The 21,276-nt window shown below is 39.4% G+C and overlaps 1 protein-coding gene across 1 annotated transcript in view; it reads right to left on the bottom strand.

Moving 5' to 3' along the window:
- The window catches only part of PDE1C (phosphodiesterase 1C), a 289,933-nt gene that overhangs the window by 225,331 nt on the left and 43,326 nt on the right, over positions 1-21,276 (bottom strand). The window contains exons 5-6 of the mRNA XM_036406364.1: positions 18,249-18,260; positions 16,933-17,104 (exon numbers count right to left, since the gene is read on the bottom strand). Coding sequence (XP_036262257.1) covers positions 16,933-17,104; positions 18,249-18,260 — 184 coding nt within the window. The remainder of the gene's footprint in view (positions 1-16,932; positions 17,105-18,248; positions 18,261-21,276) is intronic.

Raw genomic sequence — 21,276 nt, 5'->3', positions numbered from 1 at the left:
CACTTCAGTATTCCCCAGTACAACCTTTTAAATCCTGCTTCTCATGTGCATAACACCTGTGTACCCTTTTACTCTTTTGTGATTGGTCAAGGCACCTCAGCATTCCATGCATCTTTTTCTCCAACGCTGTTCACCTGTCTTACACAGCTGCACCCCATTAAGGATGAGGCTCAGCACAGCCTCATTCCTAATGTCCTATAATCTATTCTCCTACAAACAATGAGCAGAATACTGCTTGGGACAGATTTGCTACCTGCAAAAGTCCATAATTTGGTATTATGTTTCTGGAATTAGAGCATGCAGCCTCTGCATCATGCTGCAGGAAAGAAATGCTCCTGCTGCCTTGCAGCCCTACCTCTCCACAAATTCCTGGACACCTTAGGGCTCTGCACATCCACATCAGGTCTCCTTGGGTGGATATTCCCAGAGGAATTACGCTGCTTTAAGCATGCCTTTGCATGTATAACTGTGTATACTTAGCTGTGTAACCTGAGACACATGAAAAAATGATGTAAAAAATTCATACACTTTCTCCTTAGTAAACAGTCCCTCAGGTCTCAGAAGTCACAGTCTACCCTGTTCTGCAGAAAATTGAGATAACCATGCATCAGTCACATCCTCCATTTTCTCTGTGTTGTTTTTTCTTTTGCAGCACTTGCCAATATCCATTTGCAAATATGGTAATTCCAAAACACTGCTGCCTCTATACTACAGGGTTTCAACATTCATCAATTTGAGTAGTGTTAGTACATTATAAAGTACTGGTTTTTTTGTACAGAAAATAACAACAAATTAGGAAGTTTGCTGTTTGAGCATTTTTTCTGCCCTGGCTTTAACATACCATCTTGTCCTGTTCAAAAACTATGGTATTGAAATAAACTATACAAAGTTTACACATACTCATTGCTTCTAGTCCTCTTCCTCACATTGAAATCCCTTTTCAAAAATATGAGAAGATGACAAGAGATGTAGAAAGCACCTTTGAAGTGGTTTCGGTTCACTAATTTGAGATTTCCCAGCCAACACACCAATTAATGTGGTGTGTTCAGTGTTGGCCAGTCTAAGTCTATCTTTGACACCTCTATCTTTGCAGCCTGATCTACCTGCTTATTCTGCCCTTATTATCAAGGGCAGAAGGAAAAGAGGGCTTCCCAGGGTTTTTTGGTCTTTAACATGTGTATTCATAGAGGCGTGTCCAGCTTTTTCAGTGGTTTAACAGATTGTCAATTCTCAAAGCTAATTACTGATTAGTTTTTTTGTCAGACATGGAGGAAACTGCAAGCAGCTTCTCTTAGAAAGTTACTTCTGTGAATGGCTCCAATGCAAAACAAGCACAACCTTTAAGGTTATCTTTTTGCTCATCTAGCAAATTAGGTGTCTGTCTGCCTCTGGACAAGATTTGAGGGACTGCATCAACACGCAAAAAACTCAAAAGGAGAGGATCTATGGCTGCTTTAATTGTCACACTGTCCTGAAACCAAGACCTCCAGCACAACAATGATCTCTAAGACTAAACAAAATCAGCAATGAACAACAATTAAGATGGTTTCCTAAACAAACTTCAGTCCTGCTTATGGCCAATTAGAGGAAATTTGCTTAGAGGATAATTTTTTTCAAGCCGTCAATTCGGCAAAAAAATTGCCATCAAGTTAAAAATAATGTAACAGCACCTTGAGGCAGATGAGAAAATGGCTATATTGTCCCAAGAACCAAAGTGTATCCTAAGTTCATTTTACCATTCAGTAAAATCAGATAACACATCTGACTTCTTTTTTAGCAGTCTCATATGCATTTTCTTATTCCTAACTTAGAGTGGACAGAGCAAAATACAGTTTTAAGTACTACCTGTTCTCACATTTCACTTATATTCTTAAAAGTAGAGGATTTTAAGCATGAATCTGCCACTCGTGGCATTCACCTGTTTCCTGTCTATATTAAATTTAAAAGCAACCTCTCTTGAAATGATCACAAATTACACACTGACAGTTGGTCACCTTCTTTTAAACAGGAACCTACCATAGCTTTACCACATCTCTCTATGGCCATCTCTCCATTTCTGTTGCTAAGTATTGCAGCACATGTGACAAAACAGCTGGATCACTTACTGTTCGTTAAATGTAGAAATGACACAGCAGGTGGCTGCCAGGTTTTCTCCATTACTTTGCACTTGCTTGGTCTGATATTCAATCCACTTAATATGCATTTTGGTAAGCGGAATGAGAACTATTTCTCTAAATCAGAATGATTCATCTAAGGATTATTTTTCCCTCCTCCATACTTTTTTTCCAAACTTCAAATAAAATTAAATTCTCCTGAATTACCTTGTTGGTACATTTCTATTAATAACAGATGCCAAAAACACTTCATTCCTCTATCAGTATTGCTCAGATGAGCATCCCATGCTTGAAAGGTCTCAGGATGACAATGAAAACTTTCTGCTTCAAAGACTGAAAACCTTGAAAAATACCTTAATGAAGCCAAGAAGGTTTCCTGGAATTAAAAAAAATGAAAGACATAAAAAAAATATAAATTGTGCTAATTGTTCCAAATGCTTGCATGAATTTGGGCCAGTTTCTGTCAAATTTCCCCTTGTTATTATTTGCTTAGGAGTCATTCACAGACTTCAACTGAGTTATGGCTGCACACAGATTTTTGTTCAGAACTGTAAACTTCCATTAAAACAAAGAAAAATCTTGAAAGCCAAAAAAATTTCCTTTTTCATTCAGACTTGAATACTTTTAAAGAGGCGCCACTGTCCAGAAGGCAGTTAACCACAGGCTTCATTTGCAGTTTGAATTACATCCAAGTCCAGACCACTGAAGATTGAGCAAAGAGTCTGATTTTGACTCATAATGTCATAAAAATTCAGTGTAATAAGTCAACAACATGCCAAATTAACTTTTTTACATGTCTATGGATCAGCTCTGTGGCAATCTTATGTCAGTGGCAAAATATAATAGAATAATACATAGAAGTAGGTGCCTTGCAAATGCCACAAAGACATGCAGAAAGTTGCCTGTATTTGTGTTTCACAACTGATCATGGATTCTGGCATCTGAATAACAGGATGGTGATCTGGAGGCTGGATGTGTTCCATCACCCACACAATGCCTGAGAACAATAAATGTGTGTTGTTTGGGCTACAGCTAAACTATTTTTAAGAATTGAAATGAGAAAAGTTTTGGTATTTAACACTGAATTAAAAAAAAAAAAGTCTTCCATTAAATATAAATTAACAGGACAATTCTTTCTTTCTGATTTTTTCATTGACCATTTCTTTGCTTTCTTGAACAATATCCATGTTAAAATTTTTGAAGGATTCAGAAGGGATCACTTAAAAGTGATAGGAAAGGCTGTGTCCTGTGCCAAAAGCTTTTTAAAAAGGAGAGCTGGGGAAAATGACAACTGCAAATCTGTAAGTACATAAATGATCTACAAATTCTGGTTGATAGCCTAATGCGGTAAAAAAAGCAATGGTTGATAGCCTGACATGGTGAGTAAGCCTGCTTCTGCATTGACAAGGCGCAAGTGATTAAACAACTGTTACTCAGACATCATGAGAATGCCATTATTTCTGTATGTATATTTCAAATTAAAGTACTATGGAAACAGTCTTAGGAAATGAAAATACAGAGGATGACAGTATGGAAAGATGCCACTCTACCTTACTTCAGGTGTTTGTCTATAGCAACTGAAGAAAGAAAACAACTGACATTGTATTTATAATTTTCTGCTGCTTTGTGTATGCCTGAACTGTGATAAAATCTTCCTCTGTGCAGGTGTGCTAGAAAGAAAACATTGCACGCACCAGTTTCTGAATTCAATTAAGTAGTTGCAAGTACTAAGTTAAAAAACTGATCTCTAAATTTCCGTTGTTTTCATGGATAAATCAGAGTGTCTGTCCCTGAAATTATTTTCACCTACAGATTTGGACTACATTTGACACTCAAAGTTATTTCTAATTTCACTCTTGAACTGAACTGCAGAACAAAACCTGACATCCTAGATTCCTATCCCCATGGCTTGTAACTAGTGATAAAAAGATGACCATCTTTTTATCGCAACAGTGCATGTTTTTAGGGTTTTAGCTGTCATTTGACAACACTTTCAGTTACACACTGATTAGATAAATACTAAAATTAGACACTGCATAGAAGTCTGGCTTACCAGAGCTATCACTTTTCTGTCATTGAGTCCTCTTGTCCACAGGCTTTGTAGACCCAGAGCAAAGTAATTGCAGACCAGTACATGGTAAGAGGAGGTGAGTGTGATCTTCAGCCTCAAAATCATCCATGTCCATGCTCTGAGTGTTGCATTCCCCCTTCCTTGGTATCAGCTGAGGCTCTGCAAGCCAACAGAGATATGGGAATGCAGTGTCTCCTACAATAGAAAGTACACTGACACTGTCAACAGTGTTAATTGCAATTCTCCTGTAGCAGCATGAACTACTTGTATAAAAATGGTAATGACAACAACAGAACAATTGAAAATACTTCCTGTATTTTACATGAGAAGGAAAAATATGTGCTTTCCTCTAAACTGTGTTTCTTTTGCTTTCTTCTTCCCCCTTGCCCCACTCCCTTGTCTTTTTAGCTTAGTTGTGGGTTTTGCATTTTCTTGGAGTTGCGCCCAAAATACCTGGTTTGTCACTGGACCTGTTTATGACAAACATCACTGCCAGTTCCTAATGCTTCTTGCAGCATCTAGATTTTGTCCTTCAGTATACTTCCAGGCTACCCATCTGACTGGTTTTGGTGCAGTGTGTTCATAGGTTTCAACTTACAACACTGCCTGGAAAGGAGCAAAATTTCCACTTGATGACAGTAGAGAGAAAAGCAGGCTTAAGTCTGTGACAGCCCACAGTTTCTCATCAGAGTAAAAACAGTGAGTACTTGATCCACACACCCTCTTTTCCAAGATACACTACTTTTTTCACTTCAAAATATTCCTGAACTCTTACTTGCAGTTTTTGTGGTCTCAAAATCAAACTAAATCTGTTTCTGAATGGATTGGATCTGGAGGATGTTTTACCATATGTTTAAGGAAAACATCACACTAGAACATACTACTTAACTTTATTGCCATCAGATAGTCCTTTAAAAGTGGATCAAACTGTATAGGAATTGCCTTTGAGTGCCTTTTTAATGTTTCTTGCTTACACAATTTAAAGAATTCAAAAAAAAGTTTCAGCAAAAGACTTTTATCTCCATTCATCACACTCTCTGACTGCTAAGAGTAAAAAAGCTGCTTTCCTGTTTTCTCACTGGGAATAAAATATATAATGTAACAGTCTTGACTTAATAACAGGGCAAGGAACTTAGGATGCACAGGACATGCACAGACATCAGGACAATATATCTGTTCCAGAACGCTCATCCCTTCCTCCAAAGTGCATTTCAAGTGCAAATCATAGGCTGGAAGAATAGGCCAGATGGTCTCCAACCCATTTTCAGTGTTATTTTCCTGGAAACTTAGCTGGTCCCTCCCATTATGAGACACTTCATTAGAGTCACTTCACATCAGAAAAGCTGGAACTGTGCATGTGCACAAAAAGACCATGCTGGGTATAACCACATGACAGGAGAGGAGGAGGTTGTGGCATATGACCTTTGAGATGTCTACCTTTCTGTTAAGCTACTGATCAAGTTCAGTATGTCTAAAATGTTAATGGCATATGCATACAGAAATTTCCTTAGAAAAAGGATGGTCAGTTTTCCTTAGGAATCCAGGCTAAGAATTATGCCAACAGGAATTGCAAGGCATACCAGTTTGGTATGAATATGTAGAGGCTATTAATCTCTCATAGTGGATGTTACTAAGTAATACTTTATGAAACACTTCCTTATCAAGATAAAGACTATACTTGAATTAATGTATTTTCCTATACAAAACTTCCCACCCATATGTAGTTTCTTCTTTAAATCTGAAGGGAAGACTGGGCTGGCAAATTCTGTTAGTCACACAACTAACAGTTCCTGGAACAGCCTTGTACATATGAGTGTTACACAGACATTTAAGACTCACATGCTTGTACAGGTACACAACATTTGGCTTTAAAAATATATCTACCCTCTCTGTGTGTCAGGCCCCAACACAGTCTATCTATGTCAAGAGCTGCAGTTGATTTGATGCTGCCAAAACCAGAACTGGAAATCTTGCACAGCTACAAAACAAATGCTCAGGGTTCGTTATGGTACAAGTCCCCCAGAAGGATGACACCCTGCAGTGCCTCCTGCAGCTGGAGGAAGAAGGCTCCATCAATAGGATCCCTGTGATGAGGTGGGCTGTACTGGACACCAACCACAATGTTGCCTTTGTTGACTCAGTCTCTGATTTTTACCCATATGCTTTAGACCAGCTCATGGCTGTTCCTTAGAGAGAGCTCTTCACATTCCATCCATCTCTTGATATAGATGGTTATCCCTTTGCCCCTCCTTCCTCTCCAGTCCCTTTTAAACATCCTGCACCCATGCTTCAGTCACAGGATTTATCCCACCAAATTTCAGTAATGACAATGAGGTCATACTTTAGCAGCACGGTGGCTACAAGCCCCCTGGTTTTTGCTTATGTTGCATACATTGGTATAGCCACATGTTTGAGGCTCATAGGCTGACTCCAAACACATGGTGTTATGACTGAATTATTTTCAGAGCACTGCAGTATTACCTCTGTGCTGTACACCAAGTGTCCAGAAGCTGGCAGAAGCAAGATTTTACATCACCCATAACCAAATAAAAAATAACGGAAAGATTAGCTGCCAATGAGATTTAAAACCACAAAGCAGAACTGAAGATGATAAGAAAAGCAAAACAAACTGTCCTTGGAAAGATGAACTTTGCAGCTGACATAAGAAAAGCAACCATTAAGGTGAGCGGGGGTGTTACAAACCTTAAGTTAAAAAGTGGAAGTATTTTGAAAGGTAACAGAAATTAAGAACACATGCAAGCCTTGAGCTGAGAAACAGTCTGACCTTGAAGTAACTGAATATGCCTTTCTTGTTCTCTGGTCTTATGGCCTTGGTAACAGACAATATGTATCACTTCCTGGTACAGCATAGCTGTATAGGAATACCAATGTCTCTTATGAGACAGAAGGTCTTTGCTTCACCTGCTGCCTGCTACCCTGATTTGTCATTAACATTGCTACTTCAAGGCCCCAAGTGCTAGACAAAGCCAACTGAACTGCTCCAAGATTCCAGACCTACTTTACCTGTCAATGCAGGCCCTGGACCAAGGACAGGGAGGCTTCCCTAATAACTGTCTGGGTTTTTTACAGATCAGCATGTTCATTCTGCTCTGGATGTCTCAGTCAGCTCGTGCTGACTATTGCCTGTCACAAGATTCAGCACAGTCATTATATCCCATAAGCACCACCACAGTCTTATGCGTCTTAGTGCAGATTTCCAGATCTCCAGACTCAAAATAACGCTGAATCTCTCCTATACATTAAAACAAGTCTAGGAGAAATCATTTCATCTTGGGCACGTGAAATTTTCAGCTGAAGCACTGCCACCCACTTGTGAACACTTGAATCATCCAGGCACTAGTCTGGTGACAAAAGCAGCATTTTTTCTTGTGTTGTAAAACATAAAGAACTTACACAATCTTTTAGGTGATGTCTGCAGAACAGCACCCCAAAGTGTTTTTTGTTTCTATGCTCTCCCTGGTGGGTCAGCTACTGGCCAGCTCAGTATTATCAAAATGCCTGCTTAGGTAGTGCTTGCAAGGACTAGCACGCAGAAGGTAAAGCAGCCTATAAAGTTGTTATAGAGCCTTCTTAAGAGTTCATTAATTACCATTGTAAATTCTTATTGGTATTGCACCATTGCTCATCACAGGGATCTAGCAGATCAAAATGCAGGTTTAGGAGGAGAGTTACCAACTTCAAAGTTGATAAGTACTGACACCTCTAGCCAACATCCAGATCACACAGTCCTGAGAAGTCCATATGAATATTCCTGGGCATCAGTTCACAGCCTTGCGCAGCTGCTAAAATCTATAATGATCATGGCTTCTGTAGTGGTGAACTTGTATGTTTGTGCAAAGGAAATGATGTGTCAGATTGGTTGCATTAAGAGTGGATCAAGAAGCTGATCACTTCCATGTCTCCAATTACATTTTTCCCTTGTAAAAAAAGGGATAAACCACTACAATTCCACTGTATTTTCAAATATAATTCAAACTTGGACCTCTGCTGTCTTTAATAGACAAACAGACTAAATGCCAGTGAGAAGGGATTTTAAAATCTGTATTTTAAGCACTGAAGTAGTATAACCATCAGGATACAAAATTACTTGTGCATTGCTGACTCAGTTACTGCAAACAAATATATATGACAATCTCTTTCAGAAAAGAGATAGTAAAATAATTATACAAAAAAAATAAAGACCATCAGAACACTTCTAAATTATTAAAAGATCATGCACCACATGTATTTGGGACATAAAGAGAGGACTGATTTTGTTTGATTTTTTTTTTTGCTTTACATCTGGATTACAATGGATTATTAATGCAGGAAAGCTAAACATGGAAGAATTGAAATAACACATTCCTTCTTTTATGTTTAAATGAATTTCCAGCTCATATCTAGATGTTGACAAAATCAAATATTGATCTCTTCTTAAATTTCCAAGCTACAGAAGATAATTGTACAGTAGAAAACAAGATCTAATACAAGATGTGGCAACATGAATTTCATGCTCCTTATATGTAGTCATTTAAAACATAGGAAATCAGACGGAAGTATGACTCATTTTGACTTTGGAGAGACATTTTCCTAACTGTGTGTCTCAGTTTAGAGACAAATTTTAGGAGAAAACACACTGGAATGAGCATTTCCTCTAAAGAGAAGGGCTTTGATAATTCCATTTGCCAATGAGAGAAATTAATACCGGTGAGTGAAAGTAAAAAAAAAAAAAAAACAAAACCTGTTATAGATAAGTAATGTAATTGTTGGCTCTCACAAGTAAGAGATAGATATTATGTGTATGTTAAGATGTGTAGTGATGTTATTGTAAAATGTGCCCCAGGGCCCTCTTTCCCCTCCCCTCGTAATAGCTTTAGTGGTTGGGGCATTTGGGGGGAGGGCAGACCTGTTACTAAGAAACATGGCATGGGAACACCTGACCTCCAATCAAGTTGCAAGAGAGCAGTCTCCACCAATGGACAGTGATGAAGAGTTAACTGACAGACTTTAGGAGGGGCTAGAGTTACCTGATGCAACACCAAAGGTATAAAAGGGGGAGCAGACATTTTGTGAGTGAGCCAGCTGGCTGGTAGTCACAGAGAGGGCTTCTAGAGCTGTAATTTTTCCTTATTCAGTCCCTTGTTGTAATTTTTTGTTGAGATTTATTAAACCTTTAAAATTTTAAAAGTGAGCAGTCATTTCTCACAAAATCAAGCTGTTTATTAACAAAAGAAAAAAAATGTGTCTACAAAGCACAGAAAAGGATTGAATAAATGCTGGATATTGAAATTTCAAAACCTTAACCCCACCCCCCCACACCCGACCATGTGGCCTGGAGGCAAAGATGGCAGCTGCACCATTTGTCTCAGGGAAGGGGAGGAACAGGAGTTCATGCAGCTCCTCAGGCAGAATAGATGGGAACCTTTTCAGCATTAGTCTCTTCAAAGCCAGTGAAGCTGGTGGGTTTTCGTGTTCTTTCTTATATTGGTTCAGCTTGTCCAAGGTCTCAGATTCATGACAGCGCCTCGCCAGCTCCCTGGACCAACAACAAAAAAAAAAAGCAAGCAGAGAGGATTCCTGGTACAGCCTCCAGGCTAGGGGAAGGAAAAAAAGGAAAACTTCTTGCTTCAAGCTAGCATGAAAAGCTAGTCCAACAAAAGGAACAATGCAACATCCTGGTTGACCAGAGCACGTAGAGAAGGATGGTTTGAACAAAAGCCCTGCCGGAGCCCAAGGCTCCCTACCCCCAGGTCCATCTTAAAGTTACAGCAGACATTTCTGGGCATAAAGAAGATGATTAGGGAATAAAATATCATCATAAAATCATTCCAAGACACTGTGCATAAAAGGATTTATATACTGCTTTAACAGCAGTGAATCAGATGCAGTAAGGTAAAAATGACCATATAATATTGGCTTTCACATTTATGTATTAGCTTTTGCATGTTGTTATTGATCATAAGTATTTAGATACAGTACAAATTATGACTCCTTTTAGCTGCTTATTAATATAACATAATTTATCAGTTTAAGTATGCAATCGCTAATAGAAATAGTAGTGTAATGAATATATCTATGTATCACTTATAGAAATAGTGGTGTGATGAACATGTTGTACTATAGACCTTAGCAAAACAAAGGATGTTTTGAAAAATGTGTATATATGATTGGCTTTTCGCAAATATTAAAATGAATATATTGTGTGTTGTGTTAGAAAGTTATGCTGTATTAATCCTTTTAAGTAGTGTGTTAAATACAGTTTTAGGCTACAACATAATTTAAAAAAAAACCTATGTGATGTAAGAGACTTTTTCTAACTAGCTCAAGGAATGGATAAGATAATCAAGAAATTCTTTGCATAGAGATAACAGCAAAAAGGCATTAAAATACCAAAGAGAAGAATTATTGCCTCCTTATTGGGAAGAACCACGCTCCTTCTACCTCCTTACAGACTCCACAGAGCCAAACTATGATTTACAAGATGAAGGGTGGGGGAGTTGACAATAAACAGAAAAATCCATAGTTTGAAAGGAATGTTTGTATCATGTATGAGATATATGAATATGCAACAGGCTATTGCTTTTAAGGGTTAATCCTTTGTTAGCGGACATGCTTTTTTGAGGAAAGCATCCAAACGTTCATAATTCTTTGCTTTTTTACTGTCCTTTATTATCCTAAATCTGATTGTCCAAATTCTTATTGCTCGAATTTGTATTACTATTTTTTATTTTTATAATAATTTGTATAACTACTTTTATATTTTTATTACTATTTTTATATAATAGCAATATTTTATTACTATTGAACTTTTAAAATTTTAACACAAGTGATTTGCGTTTTTCATAATTTTGTGCTGAAATCCAGAAATTAACACCTCACTGCTGGGGCCTCAAAGGATTCCGAGTGAGGAAGGTGTGCCCTGCCAAGTTTGGCAGCCTTGCTCTATTTCTTCTGGCGTGATTGGGCAGATGCAGGTTCCAACCAGTGGACAAAAAGAGACAATAAAACAAAGAAAAGGGAAAAGGCTCCCTAAAACCGCAGTAAGACTAGTAGTGTGCATGAAAACCTGGAAAAGAAAAAAGGATTAGTAAGCACTTTTTCAGGGGGCAGGTACGGAGCGGGGGGATGAGTATGTGTGTGAATGAGAGGTGGCTAGACCTCTCAATTCCAGACCTGCTAAGTGAGTGCAGGAGTCTCCCATATTGTGTTTCGGTCTTTTCACGAGAAAAACAGCCAGTAAAGAGACAAAGTGAGAAATAAAAGGAGTGAGAGAATCCTCCGGGGTAGCTGGGACTGGTTCCCAGGGGTTGGACCCCTCAGAGGAAGGGAGCAGAGGAGTTTCCTAGCACAATCCAGTGGGAAAGTAGGACAAAAGGGAGGGGCCCCTAAAAATTCTGATGGGTTGAGGGATGAGAATGCCTGAGAGCATCCACGATTAAACCTGCTGGGTTGAGGGATTATTATGTCCAAGAGCATCCAGAGTTGAGCAAAATTCTGCTGGATTGAGGATATGCCCAAGAGTATCTGGAGTTGGACAACACACCTGGATTGAGGGATAAAAATGCCCAAGAGCACCTGGGGTTGGACAACAGAGCTGGACTGAGGGATACCCAAAAACATCCAGGGCTGGCCAGTAACATCTGAGATTGTAACAGGTGATTTGAAAGTAAAAGGTACCTTATTGTTGTCTTGCTGAGTGTGAGAGTGAGTCACACACAGAATCAGCTGCAGCTTCCCAGGCAGGTGGCGGGTGGCGGGGGGGGGGGGGGGGCTGTGGAAAAAGGTGTATGTGACGCGCAAACAGTCCATTGTTCCCCTGGGGAGTGTGGGGGGCCGTGGTGAAGGAGTGTGAGTTACACACAAATTAGCCTCACAGGTGAAGAGGCGACCAGATTCAGGGCCCTTGCCAGAGGCCCAGGAGTACTGAAGCCCAGAGGCCAACCCCAAGGTGAGGGTGGACCACATGGACCAGTGATTCTCTGGCAACAGGGGTCCACTTCAGCTCCTGAGGGTGTGAAAGAATGTGTGAAAGTGAATGAGAAATAAAAGTGAGTAAATGTAGATGAATGAAAGTATATGTAATGTAGATTGTTGATTTTAAGCTTCACTTTATCTCCTTGGAGGGAGGTGTATTGTATTGAATAATATTCAATATTCTTCAATATTGAGAAAAAAGAGCTTTTGTGTGTGTAGTCAGAAGAAGGTGGTATTCAGAAAAAGTGAGAAACAGAGACAGGGGACGAATAGATAAGATCTTGAAAAATGGGACAGAAAACCAGTAAGATGGGTACAGGAAAAAAAAAAAAGAGGAGAAAAGACACTAGCTGATAGGATAGTATGCAGTAGTTGATAGGAAAAACACGCAAACTATTGAAAAAGGGAAATTAACCTTAAATTGGTAAGCTCAAACTTGTGATGTAAGATAGTTTTTGTGACTAGCTCAAGAAATGGATAAGATAATCAAGAAATTCTTTGCATAGAGATAACAACACCAGGACACCAAGATCCTAAGAGAAGAATTATTGCCTCCTTATCGGGAAAATCCAGACTTCTCCCAGACTTCGAAGAACCAAGAAATTGATTTATAAGATGGGGTGGGGGAGCAGAAATTAAGCAGAAAACACCCTTTGTTTGGAACATCTATGAGATATATGAATATGCAACAGGCTATTGCTTTTAAGGGTTAATCCTTTTTTAGCAAAGCCTGCTTTTGTGGCAGAGTGCAAAAAGCACCTGGATGTAATTCTTTGCTTTTTATTGTCTTTTATTGTCCTAACTTTGATTGTCCAAATTCTTATTGCTCTAATTTTTATTACTATTTTATTAGTATTAAACTTCTAAAATTTTAACACAACTGAATGGCGTTTTTCACAGTGCTGAATAAGTACATACCTACTTTACAACTTCCACGAGTTGTGTTTTTCCACATATCACCTTTCCCAGCTGCGTTTGGGAACCCAGCTGCCACTACCCAGCCCTGCCACTTCTCTGCCACTGCTCTGTTTTTCACTACACTGTAACCCTGTATCTCCTACCTGCCAGGACACCCCATCTCCTGCTACAGCTGAGGAGTTTCTGCTACATTTCATTTGCTACCCCAGCTGTGCCCGCCTCTGTCATTCCAACTGCTGCTCCAAGGTTCCTGCTACAACCCATGTCGCCATCCAGAGGGGCACCAGGACTGGCTCCCCCTGTGAGTTTTTAAAGGAAGGCCCTTTTCTGTCTCTTCTGCCCACACACTGACCATTACCCATGTGGAGAGAGGCAGCTGGGCTCCTGCCGCAGCACCTCCTGCAGCCACGGGGGAGTCATAGCACCTGCCCTGCCCAGCTGGAAGCCAACAGCGCCCGAGCTGACTGTGACCATAGCTACATCAAAGGTTGTCAGAGGCTGAAATAGTATTGTTTATGAGTTAAACATTTTCATGAAGGACTTTTAAAACTGTATTATTAAAGCTGCAAAGAATACCACCAGATCCTGAATAGGCCTTCTGAGTGAGGCCCTGGACTGTTCAGTGATGAAGATAAGATAAAGTAACAACTCAGGATTGGGAACTGTTCACAAAGCACAAGAGGAGACCACAGCCCCAGGGCTATCAGCTGCCAGGCTTTGAACAGACCCTTGCACCAAAGAGTGAGGGGAGAGCACTTTGGGTGCATGTTGGAAAGGCCTCTGGTCAGAGGCAGTGAACGCCCATCCTCCAGTGTGCAGAGAGGCTCAGCTCTGGGGCCCTTTACCTGGATAAGCTTATCCACAGCAGAAGGGAGTGTCATGGCCCACCAAAGACGCCCCCCATGGGGTCCCCAGACCCTGCACCAGAGCACTGCAACATGATGCAACAGATCCTCAGTGTTGCAAGGGACTTGGCATTCCAAACTAGCCCAAAGTGTATATTAATCCACTGAATTCTATACTCTTCTGTGTGTGGCAGCCTGTGGTGCAGTGTGGTGTGGTGCAGTGTGGCCACAGTGGGGAATCTTTACCACCAAGAAGACCAGATGGAGGTGTGAAAAGCAAGGTTCATTCTCCTGGTAAAATTTAAAAGTTTAATCAAGGACAATAGGAAACAAAGACAATAAAGCAAAGATATACAGTTGGGGGCTTCTTGTCAGTCAGCTAAGAGCACACCAGCTATTTTGGAAACACCCTTTATATACAATTTCTATTGCATCAGCTGGTTGCATATTCATAAACAATTATGCATATTTAAACTTTCCCCCAAACTAGTTTACATGTTCCAAGAACTGTTTAGTATGGTCCCTCCTCAGGTCTGCCTTTTTAGAGCATGCACATTTCTTCGCTGTGGTTTTAGTCCATTCATATCATCACCTCTAGTTTTTGGGTTTTGGTCCATACTGTCTTCAGACGATGAGTGCTGATAGTTGGCATATCAGGAGCAGGGGTCCTCATCATATGTTCATTGGATATTATCCCAACCAAGCCGGCATTTTAACACAAGCATACTTATATCAGCTATTTCACTACTATATCTAACAGAAATAAAGACTATATTTTTATCGCAAAGTAACTTTAACATTATACATATAGCATCCATTTTAATATTTGCAAAAAAGCCAATAATATAATATATATCTATAACAGAGGGGAACAATGTAGGGACCTTTGTATGGGTGATATGCTTCTACCTAAGCCCTGTCACTCTCCCCATCTCCCTGGTCCCTATGCAAACTTCTTTCTCTATCTCTTTCTTTCTTTTCTCTTTCTTTGTCTTTGCCTCTTGAACTATTAAATAAAATATATAAATCTTTTTGGTACCAGCATCTAACCTCATTTGGCTTTAATCTCATTTTTGGGTGTATTTTGAACCTTCCAAGTTTTTTCTGGTTTATACACAGAGGTTTAATTATTTGGTTTATACACAGTGTTTTCTTTGCTTTTCTGAGTTTAAACCAGATCACAACAAAGGGGAAAGTGTTTGACAGTTGAGAGAAGATTTTTATTTGGGTATCTGTTTTTGTTAGTTGTTGCTGCCATTGTTGTTGTTTGTTTGCCCTGTTATTACATATTAGTAAAGAACTGTTATTCCTTTTCCCATATCTTTGCCTGAAAGTCCCTTAATCTCAAAGTTATAATAATTTGAATGGAAGGGGGTGATACTTTCCATTCCAAGGGAGGTTCCTGCCTTCCTTGGCCGACACCTTTTTTACAAACCAAGACAACTCTCTTATCTTCCACTCCTCCACAAAACTATTAAGCACACACAGGGCTTTGATTCTTTGGAAAACTAGGCAGTTACTATTTATTTTGTAACAACAATTTATTTGGATTTCCATCTATGAAGTCCCCCAAAATGCCACATTATACAGTAATATCTATATTGATACAATACAAAGATTCTGTGATGTTTATAAAGCCTTTTAAACTGTACTAGCAAAACTTTTTTGTTAAATTAAATTTTCCAACTCATCAGTCCTTATTATGCTATACTATTCAGAATGCCAACACACTATTTTGCTGCATTAAATGTTTCACATTATCTTGACAATAGCAATGTAAGGAATGCTGCTACCCATATATTGTTATGCAAAGTAAAAGCGGACAAATATTTAGATCTCTTGAAATTATAGATTTTAAATATCAGCGGTACAAAGCTTTTAAGTCATTAAATACCATAGGCCATCATAAAAGGATGGTAAGGTTTGGAAATGCTTGTCCTGTATCATTTAAATGTGAATATTAAAGAATGAAAATCCACTATGAAATTACAGGGTTATTATAATAGACTGGCATAAACTCACTTTATGGTATTATGCTTTTAAACATCAATCAGCATGAACAAATACCTGACATTACTACCTAATATAAAGACTCAATCAAGTACCTTCAAAATAATCATATGAAGAATGAAATAAGTTTCACAGACTCAGGTATAATCAAAATCACTGCAGTCAGAGAAATTTATCCAAATCAAGGAACATTATTTTAAACACAGGTATGTTTAATACAAAAGAAAAGTAGAGCACAAATTTTCAACAATGAAAAAATAAGCTGAAAAAACATTTTGAAAAATCAATTCTGCCACTCACTTTGCTTTTTCTGGGCACACCAATTTCACACCAATTTTCAAATTTCAGTCAAAAATCCATTGTATGCCCTATGGATTCTCTATTTTACCTCACTTTGAGAGACAATTTTTCAGAAAACATATTTCCAAGAAACATATGGTAACTGTATATTGACAGCATTAAATAAAAGAGTGGAAAACACAAGAATATATAGATATTGATCTATATATAGATATATCACTCTGCAACAGCAGAAATCACTTTTTTGCAAGACCCTGGTCAGAGTTCTTACCCTTGATATATTAATGCTAGGCAGTTCTCAAGACATTACATCAATAGGAAAAGATGTAACTCACCCTTGCATCAATGAAGCACATCATCTGACCTAAAGTGCAATTTTTCATCATTTAATCCCTTGCAAATGAAACAATACCAATCTTCAAAGACATCATCATATAATGAGCTGTCTTTGTTGATTTTTTGACTAGTTGCAGACTTTCTGCCTAGTAAATAATCTTTTGGGGATGCTAGTAAAGTGTAAGAAATTAAAGGCCAATCCAGTCACTATTATTTATGGATTTATTTTTACATTCTTTTTCAGTATGAAGATATGCAGCATTACAGAATCTTTTGGTATTCTGTCACCAAACCCACACCACAGATTTCATCTTAAACAGATAGCCTCTCAAAGATAAATGAAGTAAATTCATATCAGTCAGACCTGAAAGATGTTTTCACCAATGCCTCAGGGTTGTCCACTGGTAGTAGTTCATCTGCTAAAATTTCTTCAGGAGGTCTCGGGTCATTGATAATGGTCAGCTTTGGCCTTTCCTTGAGGTTGCTGGTCAGCCCACCAATAATGGTGTTCCACAAGCAGTTTTGTGATTTAGACCCTGAAAAAACAATGAGAAGGAAAATAAATTCATAGGCTTATTGCCCAGCATGTCAGAATTCTGAAAAATAAAGGTGGTCTGCTATCATTTTACCTTTGCATAACCACAGTTTGGGAATAAGCCTGAAAACCTAAATAAAAATTCAAAGTGGAAATAAGCACAAACATTAGGGTCATTCCAAATGCAAAAATGTAATGCTTCCCATAAAAATATGGGAAGTTATTACATAACATTATTACATAACATGAGGCTTTCACACCTGTCCTGGGTTGTCCTGGTGTCTCTGAAGTCAGCAACTGATTTTAATTAGGTAAAATTTTCTGATATTTTCCCAGCTTTCAAATCAATTATCCAGTGGGCCTAATACATGGATTAAGGGTTACTTTTTGTTGCAATACACACTAAATACACAAGATGAAACCAATCAGAAGAGCTGTTATCCCATGGGTCAAGAAAATAAATCACAAAAACTATCCTGTTGGAAGCAGCAATATCTGCTGCTGTGGACAGGAGCCAGCAGCATTTTTTTTTTCTGATTGTCTTAAATATCTTTTTTTCACACAGTCTAGATGTTACAAAGACAGAAGATCAGCGATAATTCTTATCTACTTTCTCCATTCCATAATTATGTTCAGACAATTTCCCAGATAATCAGGAAAACTCCATACTCTTTGCTCTTAAATGTGAGCAGCTACCTAACGTGCAAGAACTGTATTGACCCAGAGTTACAGGTAGCCTTGAAATTCTGTGCCAAGCCCTGTAGCTGTATTTCTAGCTACAATAGCTAGAAATATAACCTCTCACACCATGTAGTCCAAAGCCAAGTAATGACTACACAAAAAGAGCAGAAATATATGCAACATCAACACAATATTGTTATTCAAGGGCCTGTAATGTTATGGCTGTTCTTTAGACAACACTTTAGCAAACTTTTCTGTCTAATTATCAGGAGCCATTCACATTCCAATCATCCAAGACTTTCATTGTTGGGACTGAAGCCCCTTTGCAGAGGAAACTCTGGTGAACTGACAGCACCCCACTTGACTCACTACATACATCACACAGTCAGAGCAGATTTCCCTCATCAGCTTGTCCCCAGGTTTCCCATAGAACACATGGCTCACATGGTGATCAGCATTATGACGGCTGAAGCTGGCTGCCTCCAGGGAGGTATCCCAAAAAAGAAATCCCTGGGTTTTTAACCCATACACTCTATGCACCCATTAAAATACTGATATTTATTCTGAGGTCTTCTCATCCTTCACTGGCTCTTGCAAGAGTCTCTGGGTGACTGGCCACTCTGACCATCCTCACCTCACTGGACTATGGCCCAGGTCCCCATGCCCTTATTTAAGCAAATGGTCTGCACCAGATCATGTCTTGTTGCCTGGGGCTCTCTATTTCCTCACACCCATGGCACAAGCTGTAACTTGCATGCCAGGCTACCTGCACTAGGTATAGTCCTCAACAGTATTTTCTTCCTTTTGTTAAGCATACCTGCTAATACATTAAAAGGGAAATTTCAATTAATTTAACCATTTCAAGAAATTTAACCACTACCCTTACATACCAAATTATCACAAGTAACAAACATAGCAAAATTCAGGCAAGATGATTGTCATAGGGCAGAGTACAAGATTACTGATTCTTGTGCACAAGTGCTTAAATAATTACCAATACAGAAAAGGATTCTCAGAAGTAAATTATTGCCCAGTTGGTTGGTTATCCACTACTCGTTTGATGTAAGAATGTTGTATCCGATTTTCCTAACCTAAAATTTTAACAGCAAAATAGGAACACCCTAAAACAGTACTGTCATTTAGAATCATAGCCTTGCACCGTGTCCCAGGTGCAGAATCTGGCATTTGACTGGTTAAACTTTATATGATTGCTGATTTTTCAGGCCTTTAATTTGTTGAGGTCTCTCTGCAGGGCCTCTGCCCACAAGGGAGTCAACAGCTCCTCCCAATTTAAGGTCATCAGCAAACTTAGTTAATATTCCCTCAAGTTCTGCATCCAAGTCCTTAATGAAGAAAATTGGGCTGAGGATTGAGCCCTGCAACACCCCACTAGAGAGGTCACTAGTCTGATGTTACCCTGTTCCCTATAACTCTTTGTGTCTGACCTGTGAGCCAGTTTCTTATCCATCTCGGAACATGATTATTTAGTTGTATGCTGGACATTTTGTTGTGAAGGATCCTGTGAGAGACAGTACCAAAAGCTTTGCTGAAATCTGAAAAGATTGCATCCCCTGGCTTTCTGAGATGAGATAAGTGGATTACCCTGTCATAGAAGGAAGTCATATTCAACAAGCAGGATTTTACGCTCACGAAACCATGCTTGGCTGTGACCAATGACTGCATTTCCTCCAGATATTCAATACTTCGCAGAATAATCTTTTTAATTATTTTACTAGGCACTGAAGTGAGACTGGCAGGCCTGTCATTTCCAGAGTCCTCCTTCTTGCTCTTCTTGAAAATCAGGACAACATTTGGTAGCTTCCAGTCAGCTGGGACCTCACAAAATTCCTAAGACTGTTCAAAAATCATCAAAAGAGATTTGCAATGACATCAGCTAGACCTTTGAGGATTCTTGGATGAAGGCCCCATAGAATTTTAGGGACCGAAATGAAACAGCAGGTCCCACACAAATTCAGGTTCAGCTGGGAACATTCTCACAGCTAGGGTCCTCCAGCTCAGGGCACTGAGAACCCCTTGGTCCACCATCCATGTTGAAGACAGAGGCAAAGAATGCATTAAATACCTCTGCCTTTTCATCCTCATCCTTCAACAGGCCAATGTTATTTCTACACTGTCTTTTGCCATTAATGTGTATTTTAGAACTCCTATTGTCTCACACTTGCTGGCCTGCTTCAGCTCCAATTGAGCTTTGGTCACACAAATTTTCTTCCTACAATGGCAAGCAGTATCTCTGTATTCTTCCCATGTCACCTGACTTTGCTTCCACTGGACATACACCTTCCTTTCTTTGCCTTATTTCCAAGACAAGATCCCTGTTCAGCCAAGCCAGCCTTCTGCCTTTGCCTGCTTGACTTCCAACAGGGAATGCCTACCTCCTGTACCTTTAGGAGATGATGTTTACAAAGTAACGAGCACGAGCACTGATGGACCTCAGCACCTGCAAAAACATTTTCCCAGGGTATTTTACATGCTAATTCCCTGAGCAGTCCAAAGTCTGCTCTCCACATGTCAAGTTGAAGTTTTGCTGGCACTTTTCCTCATGTCAGTGGAGATTTCAATCACTTTGTGGTCACTGTGGCCAAGATGGATGCCAATCATCACTTTTCTCATTAGAGTGTCTCTGTTGACAAGCATCAGATCAAAGAGGGTATTCTTCTGAGTTGGCTCCCTTAGGACCTGTTGTCATCCAGGCTTTTAGCAATCTTCTGGCCTGGGCTGGACGAGCCGTGTGAAGTTCTGAGTTGGTTTAGGCCAAATAGAAATCCACTATAAGGACAAGAGCAGTTGACTTGAAAGTGTCCCTTTGTTCTTCAAAGAATAATCATCAGTACCATCATCCTGGCTAGGAGGTCTAGTAGATTCACATAATGATATTAACATTATTTGTTTATCCCTTGATTCTTATACAGATACCCCCAATTGTGCCAGTGCCAACTGTAAGCTCCATACATTCTGACCCTTCTATTACAGGACTCACCCCAGCAGGTTTCAGTTATGCCAGTGATATCAAATCTCTGGGATTGGGCCAAAGCCTCCCCTTGTTTGTTCCTCATGCTGTGTGCATTAGTGTAGAAACATTTCAGGCATGGTACAGTGTAGCCAACACCTCATGAAGCAGATTGAGAGATCCTATTAGTCCACAGTTGCTTCAGGTTTTCGGCACACCATCCCAATGCTCATCACTGGCCAGTCTGGTATTTTCCCTTTCCTCCTTCCATGCTCGTTTAAAGCTCTTTCAACAAGACCTATTAACTCCTGTGCTAGAACTCTTCTTCCCTCCTGAGAAAGGTGCATCCCAGCAGGTGACAGTAGACCAGGTGTTGAAGAGATCATCCCATGGTCAAAAAACCCAGAATTTTTCCAATTACACTAGGCTTGGAACCAAACATTGACCTGATGCATTCTTATCAATATTATTCCTTGTTACGAGAAGGACCAAGGAAATCACAGCCTCTGCTCTTGTTTCCTCAA

This window comes from Molothrus ater, chromosome 1 (assembly GCF_012460135.2).
Source record: "Molothrus ater isolate BHLD 08-10-18 breed brown headed cowbird chromosome 1, BPBGC_Mater_1.1, whole genome shotgun sequence".
Lineage (NCBI taxonomy): Eukaryota > Metazoa > Chordata > Aves > Passeriformes > Icteridae > Molothrus > Molothrus ater.
Note: the sequence above shows the minus strand (reverse complement) of the source record. Positions and strands in the feature narration are given on the sequence as shown.